General features: G+C 57.7%; 1 protein-coding gene across 2 annotated transcripts in view; it reads right to left on the bottom strand.

Moving 5' to 3' along the window:
• RRBP1 (ribosome binding protein 1) overlaps positions 1-22,327 on the bottom strand; it is a 59,727-nt gene that overhangs the window by 19,859 nt on the left and 17,541 nt on the right. Inside the window, exons 2-4 of one of the 2 annotated variants that reach the window (XM_057701635.1) lie at positions 15,859-17,977; positions 3,944-4,092; positions 2,723-2,845 (exon numbers count right to left, since the gene is read on the bottom strand). In XM_057701635.1, the coding sequence (XP_057557618.1) occupies positions 2,723-2,845; positions 3,944-4,092; positions 15,859-17,956 (2,370 nt within the window). In that variant the 5' untranslated portion in view covers positions 17,957-17,977. The remainder of the gene's footprint in view (positions 1-2,722; positions 2,846-3,943; positions 4,093-15,858; positions 17,978-22,327) is intronic. The other variant, XM_057701636.1, reaches the window with a different exon arrangement.

Raw genomic sequence — 22,327 nt, forward strand, 5'->3', positions numbered from 1 at the left:
GCCGGAGCCCCGTTTCCTCTGACTGGGTTGGGAGGCACCATCATCACACTGCCAGCCCAGAAACATGCTCTGCTCCCCAGGCCGAGTGGGTCCTGCACGGTGAATCTCCCGAGGGGCAGGAGGCAGCAGCTGCGTGGACAGGAGCATGTCTGCCCAGAGGGTCTCCTTGGCCACCAAGGATTCAGAGCCCCACCTCTCGGGCCCAAGTGAGGGCAGGATGGGGTCCAGCCCAGAGTGTCACCCTGGGACAGTAGCCCTGGTGCCCAAGCAGACGGCAGCTGGAAAGACGGTTTTCCAGAAGGATGGCTCTGGGACCACGAGTGGTTCCTCAAACCCTTGGACGTGGCCCCGAAGACACTCAGAAACCAGGATGGAGGTCTCAGGATGCTCGAGCCTGTGAACTGGTGCCCAGAATGGTCCTTGAACCCAACTCTGCTGACTTCACCCACTTGCAAGGCGCCCACCTGATCTGGCAGACAGTCTACACGGCCTCTGTGTCCTTTAGCCACAGACCACGAGAAACGGAATTCACCAAAATCCTCTTGCAACCGCAGAAACTTCTCTACAAAGAAACCGTGGCAGGAACTACACCTGAAACGCGGATCCTATCCACCCCCCATCATCTGGGAGGATCAAGTTAATCAACCTTCCACGTTCTCAGTAGTTTCGCATATAACTTTCCTCAATGGTGCTGGGCTGGGAGACGTGACACAGCGGAGGAGTCAGCCATCCACTCTCCTCAAGACTCTCAACAGAGAAATGCAGGGACCCAGCGTCCATGGACTCCAGGGCACAAGACAGACGGTGATGCCTGGGCCTCAGTGGCCCCGCTGACAGGCGCCTGCTAAGGATGAGCCAGGCAAGGTGGCAGGAGTCACGGGGCACACGCACGACAATGACCTCTGAGCTGAGCCAGGAAAATGGGGGCCCCGGAGGGCTTCCTGAAGGAAGGGGCTCAAGTGGAGTCTTTAGGGATAAGAAGATTCCCAGTGAGCTGAGCAGTGAAGGGCACTCGAGGCTGATGCAGGAGCAGGAGAAGCCCCCAGAGAGGGAGTGGAGGCCACGGCAGTGTCGGGGAGCAGACTCGGTCTGAAGACCTGGAGCCACCAGCACTTGAAGAGGGGCCCCCCCAGGACCAGATCAGTGCGGAGAGCCCGCGAGGACCGCCTTGGGCTCAGGGAGGAGGACGCTGTCGGGGAGGCAGGGCCGGGCTGGAAGTACGGTCAGACGTCTTGCCTCAGAGCCAAGGCCTGGAGCCCCAGGGGCTGTGCCCGCATCTCACGGCAGGGAGACCGTGCCTGGGCAGGGCTGGAAGTGCATCTGGCCCGGGAGGGGGGCGGGTGTCTGCAGGTCAGCTGCGCTGGGGTTTGGAAATCTCAAGCGGCTGGCCACCCCGGAGAAGAGCAGGGAGGGTCCAGCACGCGCAGCAGAGCCTAAGGGGCTGCCTTCTGCAGCGTGCACCCCCTCCCCCGCACCTGCTGCCCTGACTGCGGTGGCTGGAGGCTCCAGCAACGGCCGCCATCACTGTCAGGCTACGCCAGCTCACTCACGGCACCTCCAGCCACCCTAACCTCAGCGGTCGGCACGAGGAACTGGCCGGGGAGCCACAGGGCCACCAGCCGTGGGAACCGTCACTCCCCTTCCCTCTCACTTGAGCTTTGTTTTGGGCAGCAATGCATTTTCTCAGTTTGTCCAGAAAGAGGATATGGAAGAACAGCCCCCCAAACCACAGATTCCACCGCGGCTGCTGGCCGCGGGCCCTCGGGGTGGGAGGCCTGCGACTCGCGGCCCACTCCCGTGGTGCAGAGGCTCCCGGCCTGGGACACACCACCAGCCAGGCGGGAAGGGACACGCAGTTGCTCTCGGGAGCAGGGCGAGTGGCTCCAGCCGCCCTGCGTTCAACCGGCAGCGCAAGGCCGCAGGGGACAGTCCTGAGAGAGGAAGAAGCCCACCAGGCAGGAGGCCGCACGAGGGGAGGCCTCGGAGACCGGCCTTCCCCTTCCTCCTCCCGGGCGGGGCCTGACCAAAAGCAACCACGGCAAGCCTTGTCTTCTGCTCCCGCCGTCTGTCTGTCCCCACTGAACAAACCTTCCCGTCTGGCCTGGAGTCGCGGCCGCCCGCTCAGGACACTCTGACTCCTCGTGAGAGAGCAACACAGGCGCCCAGACGCGTGGGATGTTCTGAGGCCCCGGACACCGGCTGGCGCCCGCTGCCCCGTTGCTGGGAAAGGACAGCTTTCAAACGGGGCACGACCAGCCCTGCGGGGGGCCCAGACCTCCTCTTCACGAGAAGCGGCAAGGGTGACGCCCCAGCGCGTCGTGGCGGGACAGTGGCCACGCGCCGGCCCCTCCTAGGCGAGGCCCCTGGCCCGCTGGGGCAGCTCGGACCCCCGAGACCCGTGTTCACTGGGCACACGTGTCAGTGCTGAGCCACCGCGGGACTGCTCCCCGGGTGGCGGGGCAGGGGCGGCAGCAGCCCCGCCACCCCCTCGCCACGCAGTTCCTCTGCAGTTCTCAAAAAAAGGCCCTGGGTCTGCTGTGCCCACCTTCCTCTCAGGGCATCACCCTAAAAAGACAGGGCCACCACCGCAGGGCCAACTGTCCCCTCCCGTCCGTGCATTCCCAGTCTCGAGAAGGACCCCGCTGTGCAGGGTCTCGGGGCTCCCAGGGACAGCGGTCCTCACGCAGCCACAGCCCCCGGCCTGGCCCAGCAGAGGCCCTACCTTATTGAGCTCCCGCAATTTGCTCTTGGCAACGGCCGCGTCCTCCTGCTCGGTGGCCAGCAGCTTCTCCTTCTCTTCCAACTGGCGTTTCAGGATCACCACGGGGTCGCCCTTCTGAGTGGCCTAGAGATGCCCACAGAGCCGCGTTAACTGGGGGCGGGCAGACGCTTGGTGTGAGCCCCACCCTGGCCGTGAGACCCTGACCCGTGAGAAGAGCTGCGGCCCAGTGACGCAGGAGCCGTTCCATTCCGACAGCACACACTTGCGAGGGGCATCCCTGCCTCTGCCACCTGGTCCACCAGGCCTCGGGCCCAAAGCTCTGGACCCCTGGGGTAGCTGTGGGAGCACGGTGCCTCCCTCACCAGGTCGACGGTGGCCACGGCCTCTTCCCGGTCTACTGGGGGCCGTCAGCCATCGTCTCTGGCCTGGTGCCCATCCCCTAGCTGCTGTGTGCAGCCGGCAGGCTGCCAGCTGAAGCATGGAGACCAGGGCAGGGGTTGGGGTTGTACCTGGGCACAGCGGTCTGAGCTGAGTCCAGGCCTCTCTTGTTGGAGGGAAGTGGTCACCCTGACCTCTGGCCACTCAGGCCCAGGAGGTGGCCTGACGCTCACCGAGCGAGGCGTTCCTGTGACCACAGGACCCATCACCCCTCAGTGAGGGCTGGGGCGGGGGTGGGGGACCCCAGTGGCCTCCGGACAGGGGCCCTGCCCTGGCTCTCAGGACACGCCCAACACCTCTCACCCCTAAGGTGCTGCAAAATCCTCCAAGATTACCCACAATTCCAGCTGTTTAAGGAACAAACATGCCCAGCGGCACCTCCTGGGGGCAGCGCGTGGCCACAAGCCCCAGAGGGAGAGAAACCAAAGAGGCAGACACCTTCCTCCCTGCGCCCGAGCCCCAGCCACAAACCAGGGGGCTCCGCTCCTGCACCAGCCCCAGATGCCCCGCCCTGGCTCTTCACAGCCCTCCTGCTGCTGCAGCAGCAGGGCTGCGGCTGAAGCCAAAGCATCTGCGGGTGATTCACACAGCCGGTCCTGGGAAGAGGGCAGGGTTCTGCGGAGAGGTGTTTCAGGAACACCCTGTGCAGCTCAGCAAGCCGGGTGTGGCCGGCCGGTGGGGCTGCACCTGGGGAGGCTGGGGCCCGGACCAGGTAACCACCGCCACTCCCTGGCCCCTGGGGTGGCGGGGACCCCCACCAAACGCCGCGGGGGGAGGGCGCACCTTATGCCACGTGTCCTGGATGATGCCCGCTTTCTCGGACAGGATCTCGATGAGCCGCTGGGCCTCACCCTCGCTGAACACCATGCTCCCGACTGTGGAGACCAGCGTCTTGTAGGGGAGGCAGAGCGGGCTGTCGGTGTCCGGGGGCCCTGTGCGGAAGGGCAGGGGCAGGGACTCACACCTGGGCACTAGCCGCCAAGCCCGTCACACCCCGGAGCAGCAGAGGCCAATCAGAGCCGGGCCTCTGTCCAGCTGCCCGGGGTCTGCGGGCAGAGTACAGCGAGGGGCACTCTGTGCCCTGGGGTCTCGGCGGGACTCAGCTCAGGTCCTGCCCAGAGACGGCTGGGAGGAAGGTCCCCAGGAAAGAAAGGCTGAGCATTCCTGGGTTGGGGAAGACAGCCCCCCACGTTTTCATCACCAAAGTGAGCAGACTTAGGCAAGGCACGCTCTCCCACAGGTGCTCTTTCCCTTCCTTCTTTTCCCAGCAAACTGCCTGGTCCAGCTCTGGCCCTGCACCACCCAGCGAGGCTCACGCCCCTGCTGAGACCAAGCGCCGCGGCCCTGCGGGTCCAGACGGACCAGCGAGCCCATCATCCCGACAGCCGCAGCCCCACCATCGGGGAGGAGGAGGCTGACTCCCCCACGTCCCAGTTCAGACCCTCTATTTCCGGCTCTCCCTGGATGAAGTTTAAGGCAGGTTTCAGGACAGGGATGGCTGGGTTCATCCAGAACGGGCCTGCCCGCTTGCCGGTCCGTGAGCGCATGACCTGCTGGAGGACACAGAGCCATGTGCCAACAGCCAGCCGTCACTCCTGGACACCTGACGCCCCTGCAAAAGCTTCGCTCTCTTGCAGGCTCTCATGCAGCCCCAAAACGACAGGGCCCCAGACGAGCCGAAACAAAGCCAAGCGGCCGCCTGCAGCCAAGCCCACCTCGCTGAGGACAACCCGGGGAAGGTTTCCACGGCAACCTGAAATTCTCTGGCTTGTCACAACATTTTCACTCCCTAGTCACAATATTTTCATCACAAGTCAAAGCACTTAGCAGGATACCCTAATAAAGGGGACGTGGCACGTGGGCAAGCGGGTTGCTATCAGCACCTTCGCTTCAGAACTTCTTACCCCATGGAGCTGGGGAGTAAAATTAACCACGCTGACGTTAAAGGCCTGGGAACTCCAGGGCGTCGTGAAAACTGGGAGGCGGGGGGAAGCCCCTGACTCGGCCTTCATTCTTTTCACTGAAATATGTACATAAAATAATTTTAACAGTAAACTTCCACCCTAGAGAAAATTCAAGTACAACAAAGCCAAAAGAGAAGGAACCACTCCTGGAGGCAAACCCCACCGTCAGCACTTAGGTCTCTGGGCTTCCTGCTCCTCCCTGTCAGCCTGCGGACCGACATGTCTGCCAGGGGTTTCCAGAAGAGGGAGGTCCGCTGGAGTCAGACTGAGTGGGACGGCCACCCTGAACACGGGCCACTGGGCTGTTTTCCTCTCTGGACTCAGAGAGGCCCGCTCCCGCACGGCCCACGTGCTGCCGCCAGCCGCACCGGGTGCCGGGCACCTGCCACGTGGCTGGTGGTGGGAATGGGGGTGGCTCCCAGGGCAGCACACACCAGATTCTAAACACTTGGCATGAAAAAAAAAAAAAGAATGTAAAATACGTGCAAATATTTTTTATACTGATCACATGTTGAAATGATAGCATTTTGGGTAAACTGGGTTAAATAAAATAAATCATGAAAATAAATTTCACATGTCTCTCATGTGTGGCTCATAGTGTATTTCTACGGAGCAGGCTGGCTACTCCCTTCCAGCCCTGGGCCCCACAGCACTGCCTGCTGAAGCCCTGGCAGCCCCGTCCCCGCAGGGGCCCCCGAGTGACCATGCTCCTAGGCCCGGGGGCCCCGGCTGCATTGCCCTGGGGCTGGGGGGCGCCGCACCCGGATGACCCAGCTACACTGCCCTACGGAACGCTGCTCATCACCCCAGTGGTCTCACAAATGCACTCCCTCCAGGGGGGCTCTGTGCACAGAACGTTCCAGAGGGTATTCTGGGAGCGTCATTCTAACACACATTTGTGAAAACTTTCTCATGTAATACTAAATTGTATTAGATGTTCTAGTGAACAAAGTCATAAAAACCTGTAACAAGTAGAACGCCCCAAAGCTATGTAATAGCAGAACTTACCCGCCAAGAGAAATTTCCACGACCTTCTCCATCCTCATACAAACCCTTCAAAACTATTTTTAGAGAGACCTAACATTACATTTTTTCATTAAGGTAAGAATGGTGCTGTCTCTATTCTCCCCAAATCAGGGGAAGTAAAACCGAAAGAAAGGAAAGTACTGGGAAGTAGGAACCAGAACTCTGGGCCTCACGTGAGTGGCACTTATTTCCGGGTTTCAACGTCCACTGGCCAAACCACCAGCACTAGGCGCAACCCCATGAGGGCTGGTTATCGGGAGGCGGGCATGCTGCCCCCCCCACACAGGACTAACGTGTCTCCCAGCAAAGGCAGGAAATAATCCTTGGGGCTGTGAAATCTTAAGGCCCTAAGATACATCTGTCAGAGACTCAGTATCTATTGTGTGAAGCCACAGGCTTCACAAAGACCACACGGCAGGGAACTCCCATGAAGTGGGAGCAGTCGAGGCTTTACCCACGTCGGTGCGTCTGAAATTCCAGGTACGGACAGGCCCGGAGGCCTGGGGGAGGAACCAGGCAGCAGGAGGGCCGAGTGGCCGGGCAGGGTCAGCGTCTCACTGCTCTGGAGTAACCCAGGCTCCTGACTGGACAGGGACACAGCAAACACCCTGCAGGGACAGGGCAGACTCCCCTGTGTGTCCTTGGCCATGGTCCCTTCCCTCCAGGCAACAACTCCCATGGGGTCCAGGCAGACCCTCAGAGCTGCGGACGCGCTGAGGAGAGCTGGAAACGAGATTGCTGTGTGCCACCTCCTGACCTTCGGTGCTGACAGCTAACTCAGTGAAAAATAAATAAAACCACCAATCCACAGGCCAGGTCCCATCTGCAGGTCACCTCTGCCCTTAGGCTGCAGGCACTCTGGTCAAAACAAGGCCCCTGGAGCCAGGTGGCCTGGACTAGAATGCGGGCTCAGCGCCTTCCCACCTGTGCATCCTCGGGCAAGTGGCTCCACCTCTCTGTGCCTGTTTCCTCATCTGTGAGCTGGGGTAACAGTCACCCCTCCCTCACAGACTCACGCTGAAGGTTAACCGGCCATGTGCTGGGCACAGGGCAGAACACTGCAGAATCCATCAACAGGGCCAGGAGCACCGCAGGCGCTGCCCCCTCCCCGGGGAAGACAGCGCCCCAACGAGGAACTGGGGGCTGGGGGAGGGAGTGAAGAAACACCACCCTCCTCTGCCTCCACAATCGCAACGGACACATGCTGAGCGGGCGCCCTGTCCCCGTGGACAGAGCGGCGTGGCCTGTGGTCCCCCTGACTCCTGTTTGTACCACTGACCTCAAGCACAAGGTCCAGGGGAGAGCGCCTTTAGGAAAACGAGGGGCCCTCGGCCTCCCTGGGCTCTCAGCCGAGAAGCACGCAGCGCTAGGATGATGTGCCTCGAGTTCCAAAACTACACGCCCTTTTGTGACCACGCTGGAGGGCTTAATCACCTAAAATTAAACCTGTCCTACAAAAAGGGCTTAGGAGCCTTCCCTCTCGCTGTGGGCTGTGGGGTCCCTCGGGGAGAACCCCGTGGCCAGCTTTCAGCCATCGGGCGCTTGGCACTGTTTCAGCAGCAGCCCCTCCAGGTCCGGGCCCTGGAAGCCCTGCCTGCTCGTGCCCGGCTCAGCCAAGCGACGGAGCTGCTGCAGGAACTGCACGCAGCTGTGACCAAGGGGGGTTACCGCCAGGCCCTGACACAGGCATCAAGAGGCTTCAGCGCCACTCCGGCTGCCACTGCAGGTGCCCCGCAGCCTGTCCAGGTGGTCTCCAGACACAAAGTATGCACCTATTGTGCACCTACAGTCTGCAAAATGCTGGGCCTGGAAAGGCCTGTGGGACTCCCGGCTAGGACAGGGGACAGAGGAGACTGGGACACGGAATCAGGCAGCAGAGCCACAGGGCACCTGGGAAGCAGCCACAGCAGCAGCGCCAGCGAGGCTTTTACTGCAGGAGATGCTCCCGCCAGACACTACCAGGCGGAGAGCAGGTGAGGGCCGGGGCTACGGGAAGGTGGAGGGGAGAGGAAGGGATGGTGCCAAGTCTGGCGGAGCAGAGGCAGGTGGGCCCAGGGGTCTGGGCTTCACCTCGTGGACAAAGGGGGAGTGCCTGGGAGTGAGCAAGGTTTGCACTTGCGGATACCTGGGGCCAAGGCTGGAGGCCGGTCAGGGGGAGCCCAGGGCTGGGGCTGAGGGTTCTCAGGAAGCGGGGCAGGGGTGACAATCCGGGGCTCTGACAGCGGACCACAGAGGTGGTCCTGGGGGCTGAGGAGGGATCCCAGTGGCAGAGACACTCATTTCCCAGGGAATGTCCAGACCAGTCCCGAAGGCTTCTGCTCAGACACACAGACACAAGCCAAGCAGCTGCTGCTGGCTCCGGACCCTGCACAGGGGTCACCTTAACAGCGTGGGTGGGGGACCTGCACGCTCCCCTCAACAGGAAGCCAGACCCCAACCTTGGGAAACCCTCTAGGACATCCCCAATCACCAGAGCCAAACTCAGGTCAGAGGCCCAGGACCTCGGGAAGGGCCTCTGCGCCTCCTGGAAGCCCAGCGCTTCCCAAGCGATCATCAGATTCAGAGAGAGACAAGCCCCCGGCTCCCGCTGACCCCCAGTCCAGAGGGTGGACCCCCGAACCAGAGAGACGAAGAACCTGGGCCAGCACCACCGCTGCCCTCCCACACCCCTGCCGGCTGCACGGTCACGGAGAGTGGCCACGGAGGGCCCGCCTGAGCCTACGGGAAAGCGACCCTCCGAGGCCCTGCATGGAAGATCTACCAGACACATCAGCGGTGCAGCGGCAGCTCCTGCCGCCCTCCTGGCGGCCCGTCCACGTCCCCCCGGGCAGCACGCACACGGCCGACCCCGCGCCCGGCGCAGGCCGCAGCCCAGCACTGCCAGGGCCTCTGCCTCCCGACGGGGTGCCGGCCTCAGGGCAGCGGCTGCACTGGGCCCTGGCGTCCGGCATCTCAAGTGCACTGGAACAAAGTACAAACAGCGCCAAGGGCAACCCTATTCGGGGGCCTGTGAATCAGGCCTCTTCATTTGGTTGGAGAAAAAAGTAACCTGTTACCAAGCTGGGAGGTTGTACATAAGATGACATCTAATGGAATTTTTAAAAATTCCTATAAAGCGAATGATTTTATTTTTCTCCTTATATTTTTGCTTTCCCCCTCAAATTTCAACAAAATCAATTTTAAACCTAAAAAAAGAGGTAAAACACATCACAGTATTTCTTAAGGAAATACAACTCCTGGAGGGCCTCTGGGAAAACTCCTTCCCCACGCCTGAGATGACCGTGAGGTCTGACCTACTGCCTGCGCAAAGGACGGGAGCCGTACAACCTGAGGCCTCCTGCCCCACCTGCCCCGGCAGCAACGGGAGCCGCAGTGCCGCCACGTTTGAGAGGACTGATCGGAGAGTCCTGGAAGAACGTCTCCCAGCAGCTTCTCTAAGACATGACAGTGCTGCACTGGCACCAGACTCACTTCCCCAGGGGGGGCTCTGTTCTTTTAAAAAAGAAAAGGAAAAGTTGGGTTTGAAGAACTTACACAGAAAGTGAATAAAAGCTCAGAAGCCCTGCAGTTTGCTTCAGAGCTTCAGACTCTGAGAAACTGAGCTAAGTTCAAAAGAGAGGATCAAACGTCATCTCAACACACCCCCTCTGTGCCTCGGTCTGAGTGGGAGGGGCAGCTGCTAGGGGCCAGGCCTGCGCAGGCGCAGACGGAGACCCAGGCCCGGGGTCCCGACCCTCCCTTCTGGGAAGTTCGGAAACAGAGCTGAGCTTTGGCTTCTGCTGTCCTAACACAGGTAAAAATGCACACCTGCCTTAGAGAACACTGGGGGATAAATGCACAGAAAGAGCGCCGCCCCACACACCGGGCTGGAGCGCAGGGGGGCCCTTCCTCGGGCACAGCAGCCCACAGGGCATGAAGCAGGGGGGCCCTTCCTCGGGCACAGCAGCCCACGGGGCACGAAGCGTGGGGGGCGGACAGCAGGAGGCAGCGGTGCAGCCACCGCCCAGTCACACAGCTGGAGACGAGGCCCTGCAGGCTACAGACACCCCGACGGACGCTCTCCTGGTGGCTCTGGCCCCTGCCCCAAGAGGTTACGGAACACGACTCTCTTCCTGCGCTTCCCGGGGTCCGGCAGTGGCAGGAGGCCTCGCACCGCATAGAGCCGATGCCCCCAGGATGCTGCCAGGTCCCGGATGCAGCAACCACCTTCGTCTCTCATCTGACCTCGGTCACCATCACCTGCTGGGTGCCCAGGGGCTGGGACAGGCGAGAAGAACTGCCGCTCCCTTTCCTCAACCTGTGCCCCTGAAAGAGGAGGAGTCCTCTCTGCTGCTCAGAGGACGCCCAGGGCCCTGAGGTCAGGACAGGGCTGCCTCCTGGTGCCCGAAGGGGCAGGAGGTCCACTTTGGTACAAGGAGGACCTGTTTCTTCAACTCACAAACAAATAATGGAGTTTTTGTTTTTCTTCCGTTAACAAGAATCCATGTTATAGAAAAACTGAAAAATGCAGAACGGTGAAGGGAAAAAAGTAAAATTCACCCACAGGCCTCCCCCCAAAAGATGGCCTTTCTCCCACGTGGACCCGTGCGCATCTGACTTGGCCATAGTGGGGTCGTGAGGGCCGGTCTGAGGGCACGTCTACCTGCTGGAGGCTGGCTGGGCCCTGATGTGATGGCCTCTGGCCCTGGGGTAGACGGCCCACATCTGTGGAAGGGCCGGGGTCCAGCATAAAGCCAGCGCACAGGGTCCAAGGAGACCCCCTGGGCCACCCCCAGCCTTGCTCAGCAGTGCTGCCCACAAACCAAGCCCCCGTGGCAGCACTGAGTCCCAGGGCTCAGACCCAACTCAGAGTTTCCAGAAGGTGACTCCTGTCCATCCCAAGTCTCTGAGTGTCTGGTTCCCTGGGCCTGGCCCTCACCGCGTTCGCGTGGACTGACTTCCAGGAGCTGGAGGTGTGGCCCTGCCCAGAGGGCCCCAAACTACCCCCATGCCCACTTGCTTCCTGTGCAAGAAGCGCGCTTTCCTGATGAGCACGGACACGTGCCTCAGTGGCTCTCAGAGGACAAACCAACAGAGGCCTGGACGGTGCTGCCAATGCTCGGAAGCTCCAGTTCTGGAAGTTTCCACTTGGCTATGATTCCGTGAATTCTCTCCTCTCCAGACACTGAGAAAAGAATCTATGCTTCTGTTTTCTCCTAGTCCACACCTGGGCTCCTAACGGCCCTGAAATCACCACCATCTCCATGGAGCCACGTCAGCACTGAGTTCAGACCGGGCTGGGGGTGCGGCTCACACGGGCCCATCACTGCGGGGACCGTCTGCCACCCCGGGCCTCTGGAGGGCAAGGCAGATAGAGCTGCCTTCTTAAATTAAAAATGCACCTGCCTTCTGCCTTAGCAATTAATTATCTAGGAATTTATGTTACAGAGATACTCACCCAGTGATACGCATATGTCACTGCGGCATTAACTTTAGCAGTAAAAGAACGGCACCGGGCTTCATGGCATTTAAATAAATGACGTTACGCTCACACCAGGGGCCGTGATGCCCGAGAGCAGCAGCCCTGCGGTGCAGAGCGCAGGAGATAAGTCCTCTGCACTGCAGGCCCCTGTGTGCACCGTGTGAACAGGGCATCTCGGGGCCCCTGAGAGGGGGTGGCGGCTGCAGTGCAGTGGAGAGGAGGACTCGACTCGCACCTTCCACCCTTCTGTACTGCTTGAATTTTATCTGCTGGAAGCACGTATTTACACAATAAATTTTAGAAAGGATTAGGAATGTGGGTGTTCACTGTCAAGTCTGGCCACAGACAAGGGGTAAAAACGTGTCACATGGCCTCGATTTGCTCCTGTAGGAAAATCAGATCAGAAGTTCTGGAAGAGCTCCAACTCGGGCCTGCAGAAGCGTGCCTGTGCCCGCCTCCTCTGGGGATCCAGTCAATGGAGGCCCTGCTGGGACAACCAGGTGACAGGTAAGGCCTGGACAACCGAGGAAGCCACCCTGGCTCCGGGGTTGGTTTTGCTGCTGATAGGCCACGTGTGTGGGCCAGCTGCAGCCTCTGGGAGCTCACTCCCACCCCACTCAGGACACAGGACAACAGAAAAAGGAGGGAGAAATGCAGGGCTGACGCCAACGCAGGGCTGCAAGGACAAGTCCATTTTCACGGGGCCACCTGCAAGGTAACCCAAGAGGGCACCTCACTCCTGGTGGCTCCTGTTTAGAAAAGCGTTGTCCATTAGAACCTTCTGTACTGATGGAGATGGTCTTCATCTGCACTCTCCAAACGGGCAGCCACTGGCCATGTGGAAAGACCGAGCCCTTGAGTGCGGTTTTCACTTTATTGACTTTTGATTGATGTGAATGTTAACTGGCCCCGCGTGACCAGCAGCTTCTGTACCAATCAGCACAGCCCCAGACCCTAGCTCCCTGGTGCCCACGGTTAAACTTCGTGGCCCTGGACCCTCCCCTGCCCAAGTCCAGGTCCCCTCCCCCAAGCTCTCTTCCTGGTCTGCTCCACACTGGCAGTGCAGACCCCCTCCCCAACCATCGCCTCCTCCCCACAGTGTGGTCATCAGGACACTTCACCCCCCCAGGCCACTCACACCTCCAGGCCCCCGAGTTCTAGATGCCCAGAGGCAGTCAGCCAGTGCGGATCTGTCCACAGTTCCCTCAAGGGGGTACCCATGGCCCTGAAGAAACAGGGTGGACGGGCCCCAGACTGACAGAGTCCCAGCTGGCGAGCAAGGAGGTCAAGGGCAGGCAGCCAGGGCTGACCGAAGCCTTTCAGGCCCAGGGAGGAACACGGAACATGAGGTGAAACTAAGTGAAAGGAACACAGCCTGGGCAACGTGGCCACAGGGGCAAAAGCTCGGCGTGAGTCAAATGAACTGGATCCTGAGCTCCGCAAAGAGGCTGCGATCGAGGGAAGCGTGAGCCGGTTTTGTGAGCCATGGGAAAACCCGCGTTGCCAATCCACACTGTCATGGTACCATCAACCACCACGGCTGTGGCGGACACGGCTCGGTGGAGAACGTGGGCGGGGGGGGGGGATGTCAGAGCGACAGGCTCACTCTGCCCTCTGGCCGCGGTCCTTTGCAGAACCAAGCCCTTACAGAAAGTGCCCCCCCAGCAGACTCCGGGCCCTCCTACCCGACAACAGCACCAGCATCTCCAGGGAGCTGCTTACAAATACAGAAGCTCAGGCCCCACCCTGAGTCAGAACGACTGAGTCAGACTCTATCTTAAAAAGACCCCCAGTAACTCATCTGTATATTAAAGTCTGAGAAGCCCTGCCCTGGGGCGTGGGGGAGCAGAGTCCTGCATCCACCTTGAGGGCCCACCAACAGATGAAAGAGCGGAAAGCACACGGGGCACCCCAGGAAAATAAAAAACAAACCACAGGCTTATTCCCCACGTTTCCGACTCCTCGGAGGTGAACGAAGCAATTCACCACGCACGTGTCACATCCCCGGCTGGCATCCGGAATGGCTGTGACCTCTTTTGGGCCATGCCACGTGGCTGGCCATCTGGCCCAGCGCCCGCCCTGGCCTTTGTGATTTTCTCCCTGCAACCTTGGAGTCACAGCCCCCCGCCACTGGGGCTGATCCGTACTAATTTCAGCCGTCTTTTCTATTTTTTAGGGCTTGACTTCTTTTTACATTAACTCTGATACACACTTGACATTTTTACGGGGGCTATGCGGACCCTTCCAAACCTTAAACATCCTGCCCAGGATCACTGCCTGGACCTGTCTCTTCCCTCTAAGTGCAGGTGAGATGCAGTCTACTCAGGACGTTCTCTTTCCTGACCCGCTGGCCTCAGGATGGCGCCCTACTGTAGTTACAGTAGTTCGGGAGGGTGTTCACACGTCAGACAGAACTGGCCTTCCAATGGCCACTTAAAAACCTATTTAGTATTTTTACTTATTTTTCCCTCCAGAGAGGACCTTTAAGCCCATTGAAATGTTGGCAGGAAGAAGAGAGAACTACTAAGTTCACTCGGGAGTGACTATCACTTTAACTGTATTATTTAATCTTTCTTATCCTGAACCATGGTATCTTTTCTGGTCAAATTTCCTCTTACACTACCTCAGGCGAGCTGCTCTGGGGGTTCACACAGGTCGTTAAGTCTTTCTCCCAACACTGTTCTTTATTACCTGCAATTAGGACAATGTTGCCTTCCTTTCTAATATTACCATGTTTCTGTTTCATACCTTATTTCAAATGTCCAAGGCCTCACACGGTAATGATGACCACGGGAAGCTCTACTCTGAACACACCTGATGCGGGAGAAGCCAGACAGGCGGCTCTCACTTGCATCCCCATCTTCTGCCTCAAATGCCCTCCTCCCAGGGTCCAGTGGAGCATCACCATGAAGACAGGGCAGGGGGCCCTCCCTCCACCTGTGGAGTCAGGGCTGAGGCTGAGTGCTTGGGTTTTCAAAGGGCCTGAGAGGCTGACATGCCCTGTGGGGTGAGGTGGGCTGGTCCCTGACCCTCACACAGGATGAATGTTGCCTGAGCAAATGTCCCCCAAGAAGTTGAGGGAGGAGGAAACAGAAAAGCGGATACAGCTTCAAAGAGGGACAAACGTACTACCCGGAGTAGGTCCAGACATTTCAGAGACCCTAAGATACCTCACCAACACTAATGCAATTAATTTTCCAAATCAACTAATGGCTAATCTGAGAAGGAAAGAGATCTAGAGAGAAAGAGAAAAAGAGAGCAAAAAGGAGGGAGGGAGGAAGAAAACATTAGAATACTGTATCCAGTGAGGCATGAACATGCGACAAGAACTTACGGACCAACTTCTACAGTGATCCGTACTAAAAAGATCACGGAAATTCATGTTCTACAGTATTTGATATGTGTATCTAATATATAATATCTATTTAACGCTCCATATGTAACTGGGGTGGGGGGTGGCGAAGAGGGAAAACTGGGAGGCGGGGGTATGGGTGCCATTGCTTCTTAGAAACCTCATCCTACTGTCATTCACTCAACAAACATCTAGAAAAGAACAAAGCTATGCTAAAGCACCATGTGAGGTAAGAACGCAGAACAGGCGGACAGAACGCAGCCAGACGTTTAAGAGACTGCAAGACATGGAACTGTCCTGGACTGTAAGACATGGAACTGTTCTAGACTGTGTGGTGGATGGAGTCACTGCTCCTGATTCCTCACCTCTTCTGAACTCACACCTTTTCTCAGGTCACTCTGCAGTCGCTTTCACTGGAGACAGTGGACTTCCTGCCCTGTGACTCAGGCTCTGTCTCATGAGCTATGAAAGGGCACTGCTCAAACCAGCGCAGGCCAACAGGAGGCTGGTTTGAGCAGTGCCCTTTCATAGCTCTGCCACAACCGTGGGAAGGGCCTCTGCCCTTGAGAGTCACTGATGCCTCCGCCAGGGCCCCAGAATAAACACGTGGAAGAGACCAATGTTCAACCTGCAGCAGAACCCAAACCAGCTAAACTGCAGCGTGAAGCAGAGCCACCAGCCAAGATAACCCTGACCAGTAAACCTCCAGCCAAGTCAACAGAAATGTGAGCAACAATAAACAACTGATGCTGTAAGGCCCTGAATTCTGGGATGTTTGTTACACAGCCTAGTAGGGATAGCTGACTGATACAGGTGGCTCCCCCAAAAGGAATCCATAAGCCACTTTATGAACAGCTTTTTCCTCCAAGTTCATAAAGAAATCAGAGCTACTCACCAGGCTCACCCTTCTTCTTTGACCCAGACTTCTTCTTTGCAGGAGCCTCTTGCTTTGGTGCCTCCTGGCTCTGGACCAGATCTGCATTTCTGCCCTGGACAGGAGCTGACTCTGCCTTTTTACCCTGATTGGCAGATGCATCCACCTTTTTGCCCTGGTTGGGGGACCCCTCTGACTTTTTGCCCTGGTTCGAGGTTCCCTCTGCCTTTTTGCCTTGATTGGGGGCCCCTTCTGCTTTTTTCCCCTGGTTCCCAACACCCTCCGCCTTTGTGCCCTGATTAGCAACTGAATCTGCCTTTTTGCCCTGATTCTGGCCCCCTTCTGCCTTCTTGCCCTGGTTGGGGGTCCCCTCTGCCTTCTTGCCCTGGTTGGGGGTCCCCTCTGCCTTTTTACTCTGGTTCTGAACCACTTCTACTTTTTTGCCCTGATTGGGGATCCCCTCTACCTTTCTGCCCTGGTTTGGGGTACCCTCCTCTTTTTTGCCCTGATTCTGGGCCCCCTCTGCCTTCTTGCCCTGATTCTGGGCCCCCTCTGACTTCTTGCCCTGATTCTGGGCCCCCTCTGACTTCTTGCCCTGGTTGGGGGCCCCCTCGGCCTTCTTGCCCTGGTTGGGGGCCCCCTCTGCTTTCTTGCCCTGATTCTGGGCCCCCTCTGACTTCTTGCCCTGGTTGGGGGCCCCCTCGGCCTTCTTGCCCTGGTTGGGAGCCCCGTCTGCCTTCTTGCCCTGATTCTGGGCCCCCTCTGCCTTCTTGCCCTGGTTGGGGGTCCCCTCTGCCTTCTTGCCCTGGTTGGGGGCCCCCTCGGCCTTCTTGCCCTGGCTGGGGGTCCCCTCGGCCTTCTTGCCCTGGTTGGGAGTCCCCTCTGCCTTCTTGCCCTGGCTGGGGGCCCCCTCGGCCTTCTTGCCCTGATTCTGGGTCCCCTCTGACTTCTTGCCCTGATTCTGGGCCCCCTCTGCCTTCTTGCCCTGATTCTGGGCCCCCTCTGCCTTCTTGCCCTGGTTGGGGGCCCCTTCTGCCTTCTTGCCCTGGTTGGAGGCCCCCTCTGCCTTCTTGCCCTGGTTCTGGGCCCCCTCTGCCTTCTTACCCTGGTTCTGGGCCCCCTCTGCCTTCTTGCCCTGGTTCTGGGCCCCCTCTGACTTCTTGCCCTGGTTGGGGGCCCCCTCTGCCTTCTTGCCCTGACTCAGGGTCCCCTCTGCCTTCTTACCCTGGTTCTGGGCTCCCTCTGCCTTCTTGCCTTGGTTGGGGGCCCCCTCTGCCTTCTTGCCCTGGTTGGGGGCCCCCTCTGCCTTCTTGCCCTGGTTCTGGGCCCCCTCTGCCTTCTTGCCCTGGTTGGGGGTCCCCTCTGCCTTCTTGCCCTGGTTGGGGGCCCCCTCAGCCTTCTTGCCCTGATTCTGGGCCCCCTCTGCCTTCTTGCCCTGGTTGGGGGCCCCCTCGGCCTTCTTGCCCTGATTCGGGGCCCCCTCTGCCTTCTTGCCCTGGTTCTGGGCCCCCTCTGCCTTCTTGCCCTGCACAGCACTGGTGGCAGAGGCACTGCCCTTGGCACCCACTGGGGACACAACCACCATAGGGACCTCCTTGGGAGCAGCTTCCAAGATAGCAGACTTTGAGGCAAGAACCTGGATGGAATTCACTACAGAACTGACTGCTGGTTCCACCTTTGCCACTTTTTTCTCCTTCTTCTTTTTGTCCTTAGGGGAAGAAGCCAGCTTCTCTTGGGGCATGGCTGGTACCGTGGCTACAGGGGCAATGATCACAGGGGACTGGACTGAGGCTGGAGCCACCACCACTGCAGGCGCCCGCACTGGGTCCTTGGGGAGGATGGTCACATTGGGGGCTGACTCGTGGTCAGGTATCTTCCCGTTGGGTTTCTCTTCCTTTTTCTTGGTCTTTCCTTTCTTCTCCACTGTTTTCTCCTTCTTTTTCTTCTCCACTTTCTGGTGATGAGTCTTCGCCATCTCCTTGCGCTGGTTGGCTAGAGCTTCTTCATACGACGTCTCCTTCATGGAGAAGGTGGACACCAGGAAGATGCCGATGGCGGAAACCACCATGAACCCACCAAAGACCACGACCCCCAAGGTCTGTGTGTCGTAAATATCCATCCTGACTGGCTTTCCTTTCACCTGTCAAAATATACAGGTCAATTACTTTCTGTAGAAACTGAGGCATTTGACACTCACCACCCCCACCCCCACTAATTCTTCAGACTGATGAAGTCAAGGAAGAAACAAAGCCAGGCAATCTCCGACGCCACCCATTCTCCCTGGCCCCTCCAGAAGTGAGCAACTCTTACACAAGATATTCCATCAGTGCTGGGACACACAAAGCCATGGAGAGAAGGCAGCGCGCCGCTCTGTAACCAGGGCACAAAATGCCAAGGAGACTCAGACGCCGAGATCCCAGTTCAAGATGTTCCCCACCACAGGGGTCAAAGATGCACACGAGCACAAGCACCAGCCAGGTGTGAGACAATTGGGAGTAGTGAGGATTGTGGCAAAATACCCCACTACATTAGGGCAGGTGTCACCCAGCCACGGCTGATTATTGTAGGCATGTGAGCACTGTGTTGAGAGATCTTTTGCTTTTTCACATTAGGACAGAAATTTTTTTTCCCCTTAATGTGAAGCTGACTTATTTTAAAAACACCATCTGAGTCAAACCAAACACGGCTGTTGGCTCTCAGCCACAGCATCCTGGCCAGCAGGCCCGCAACGAGCCGTCTTACTCTGGTGCATCCCTTTTCTCCCATGCTAACAAACACAACTACACAACTACCCCAAGCCAGAGATGAGAACCTACTTATGTATTACAACCCTGAAAGGTGATCAAAATTTAGTGAGGAAAAATGGCCTTTAGCCAGTGATAGCTCCAAATTTGCACATTAGGAAACAGGAAGTATCAGTCCTGGAAAGCCAACCAAATAAGACTCCAGGTTTGGAATTTCACATCCAGAGGCTGCAAAGAGGGAGGAGAACAGTGTCACCAGGTCCACTCCTCGCCCTGGGGAGGGGACCCTTTGCCTGAAGACACACTCACAACCAAGAGGACAAACCACCCCTTCTTGCTGGCTGAGACTAAAGTCCAAAGGGTCAGAGGTAGCCGGGACCACACCCACTGGCCGTCAGCGGGGCTAAATCTGAATTCAGTGAGAAACTCCAAGAGGTTCATTTCTTGGATACACTCCACTTTTATCAACTAATTTTGATGCTACTGCAGTCTCATTCCCAGTCCCCTGAACTGGGCAGTGAGAAACAGCTCCCCTCCCATGAGGACCAGCAGTGGACCTGTGAGGGCACGTGAGCATGAGAAGGAGGGGGAGGAAGGCGGGAAGGAGGAGAGCTGAGTGGCCCCCATGTCCCCAGAGCCAGGACAGGCCGGGCCCAGGCTTTTCAGTGGCTTAAAAGTTGAGATTCCTCTTCCAATGCGAGTGGGGGCTTCTAAACAGCGACTCTGAAATCCAAATGTTGACGTTAGGGAGTTTGAAAGGAGGGACTGAGCAGAGATCGTTGTAAATAGCTCGGCATTGTGTTCTAGAACAAACGCACGACTTCACTGTCTTTCTACAAAACCCTTGCGGGAAGAGAGTGGAGCATGCTCAGCTCTCCACGCGGTAACCCCCTCCACTGCGGCTGCAGCTCCAGGTCAAGCGCTACATTCCGGTCCTCAAGCCTGAGATGGGCTCCTGGGGCAGCAGGTTCTGACCCCAGACCGTGGGTTCCGGCAGCGAGATGCACAGTCAGGGCCCCTCACACACGACGTCAGGCGAGGCCGCCCCACATGAGCCCTTTGGGACACTTGCGGCCGAGTGTGCAAAATGCCTGGCTGGGCGTCCCGTGGGCGGGAAGGCAGGTACAAGAAGCTGGAATGTTCTAGGCTCCATTCTAACTCTGCTGCTCAGAGGGCGTTCACCAACTGAAACTCCGGGTCCTCACAAGGACCTCTCAGAGCTTTGCCAACATGAAGCGACACCACAATCACTATATCCATCCTATTCAGATGACAAAAATCCTTTGACCTACTGTATAGAACAGGGAACTCTACTCTGTAATAACCTACATGGGAAAAGAATCTGAAAAAATGAGTGGATATAAAAATCTTTTGAGGGACTTCCCTGGTGGCGCAGTGGTCAAAAATCCACCTGCCAACCCAAGGCAGGGGACACAGGTTTGAGCCCTGGTCCAGGAAGATCCCACATGCCATGGAGCAACAAAGCCCGCAAATCACAACTACTGAGCCCACGCACCGCAACTACTGAGGCTGCACTCTAGAGCCTGTACTCCTCAACAAGAGAAGCCACTGCAATGAGAAGCCCGCACACCAGAACAAGGAGTAGCCCCCACTCTCCTCAACTAGAGAAAACCCAAGCGCAGCAAGGAAGATCCAACGCAGCCAAATAAATAAATTTTAAAAAATCCTTTGAAACACCCCCTCTCCAGAGGCAGCGACACTCGAGGGGTCCAGGTCACCCTGGCTAAGGGTTCATAAGCCCTGGGTGGCAACCCCAACAAGCCCTGGAGGGTAGGTCCCCTGGAGCCCCAGGGCCACCAGCCCCCATGACGGGCGCCTGCCCCCCCGCCGAGCACCATGGGCTCTGCAGACGCGTGGTTTGGGCAGAGAAGTCACAGTTGGAAAAGTCAGCTTTGACTCTCAAGCTAGGCAAACACAGGATATAAAAATATATTCTGTCAGGGGCATAGAGCTGAGAAAAGACAGCTGGGAGAGCATTTCCCTCCACAGTGGACAGACAGACATCTGAGTCCATCACAGATGTGTCTTCCCAACTATACAGGGTGGCTGCTCCAGAAAGAAACAGCATTTCCACCACCAATTCCTGAGTAAGAGTCTCTTTAAAAGAATGTCTTCACAGGAAAGTGAAAAGCCCTAGTCTCGCGGTAATTCACTGAAACAGTGACGGCTCAGGACACATCACCATCAACACAGACAGCAAAGAAATCGAGGCGGAAATCACCTTGCCGCTGCCCCGCAGAGTCGACTCGAGGCGGGCGGGAGAATCACCCATGCTCACAGGCACGGCAAAGCCAGCGATGCCTCCAAGTACGCTCTCAGGGTCAATCTTCAAGGTCAGCCTTCAAGGTCAGTCTTACAGTGCTTTGCTTCTGAAGTCCCCATGGTAGAAGGACCCCAGCAGGAATCTCCCGCAGGGTTTTCCCACGGGCCGTGCCCAGGAGGGCAAAGAATCAGGCCAACTGTGTCACCGCATCCTGTGTGGGCTGACCACAAAGAAGCTGCACTCTGTCAATTCCGGAAACTTCTATGAAATGTGCACTCTTATTTACTATGGCCAGTCCGCTTAGATTGCAAAGCAGAAAGGCGAAGGCCCGCCAGGGCAGAAGCAGGAGGCTGCCCAGGGGCTCAGGGACCACTCCCAGGCTCGGCCGGCTGACACCCCAGGCCCACCTCAAGGGGTCCTGAGACGCTTTCCTCTGTTCCTGGGGGTAAGGACCGGGGAACAGAAGTTAAGTGAAAGCCCCAAGCATGGACCACACTTGCTGATTCGCTCGGCCTGACCAGGCTAGTCCAGTTTGGCCAGCACAGTCCAAATTGGCAATTGGGATTTGGGTTGGAAGGCCCCTCAACAACACCCCTGGGGCTGAGTCTCGTCACTCCCCAGCTGCTCCTTGGGGGCCACATGCGGGCACTTAGACAAGCCACAGCCGGCGGGCCGGCGGGGGAGGGTGTCAGAGACCAAGCCTCCAGACTGAGACCAAGCCCCATTTCCTGAGGGTAAGGTGACTGATCGGGAAGGCACGATCTAAAACAGAACGACGACAGAAACGCTAGCAGATACGGTGGCATCAGGATCACGGTCTCATTTTTGTAAATATTGTGAACTATTTCAAATACGCAGATTAACAAAAATATCGTGAACGTCCATTTACCTGCCACCCAGGTGTAGCAAATCCCAACATCTTACCCCATTTACTTCAGATGTATATGTAGTACCTCATCTTTCTCTCCAGAGACAACCGACGTGCAGAATGCCACCACTTCCACACGCATGTGCACTTACAGAAGTCCAGCGCCGCTCTGGTGAGAGCCGTGTGAGACACCACTGCAGACGTCACCGGACAACATATTCTCCTCTAGGACACACTGCTAGGCCCAGAGCAGCACAGTTGTGCCAACAGATGTGGCCACAGCCCCTGCCCTGCGTCCGGCACCATTTCCTCCTACGCTCAGACTCAGACGCGTCCCCATCGGACGCAGGTGACGCTGCGCCTCTCACGGTGACCAGCCCTTCACGTCTCTTCTGCGAGGTGTTACCTGTTCATACTCTTGGCCCGTTTTCCAAAGGGTGGTCTTTTTCTCTGATGTGTAAAGGTGTCCTTTACATATTTTAGATATTAACCATTTGTTGTTTTCCATCTATCCAAGTCTGTGGTTTCTTTTGCTTGTTTGTACAGTGTTTTCTTGTTTCATACCTACCACCCTAGAGTCAAAGAGAATCTGTT

This window comes from Hippopotamus amphibius, chromosome 12, assembly GCF_030028045.1.
Source record: "Hippopotamus amphibius kiboko isolate mHipAmp2 chromosome 12, mHipAmp2.hap2, whole genome shotgun sequence".
Classification (NCBI taxonomy): domain Eukaryota; kingdom Metazoa; phylum Chordata; class Mammalia; order Artiodactyla; family Hippopotamidae; genus Hippopotamus; species Hippopotamus amphibius.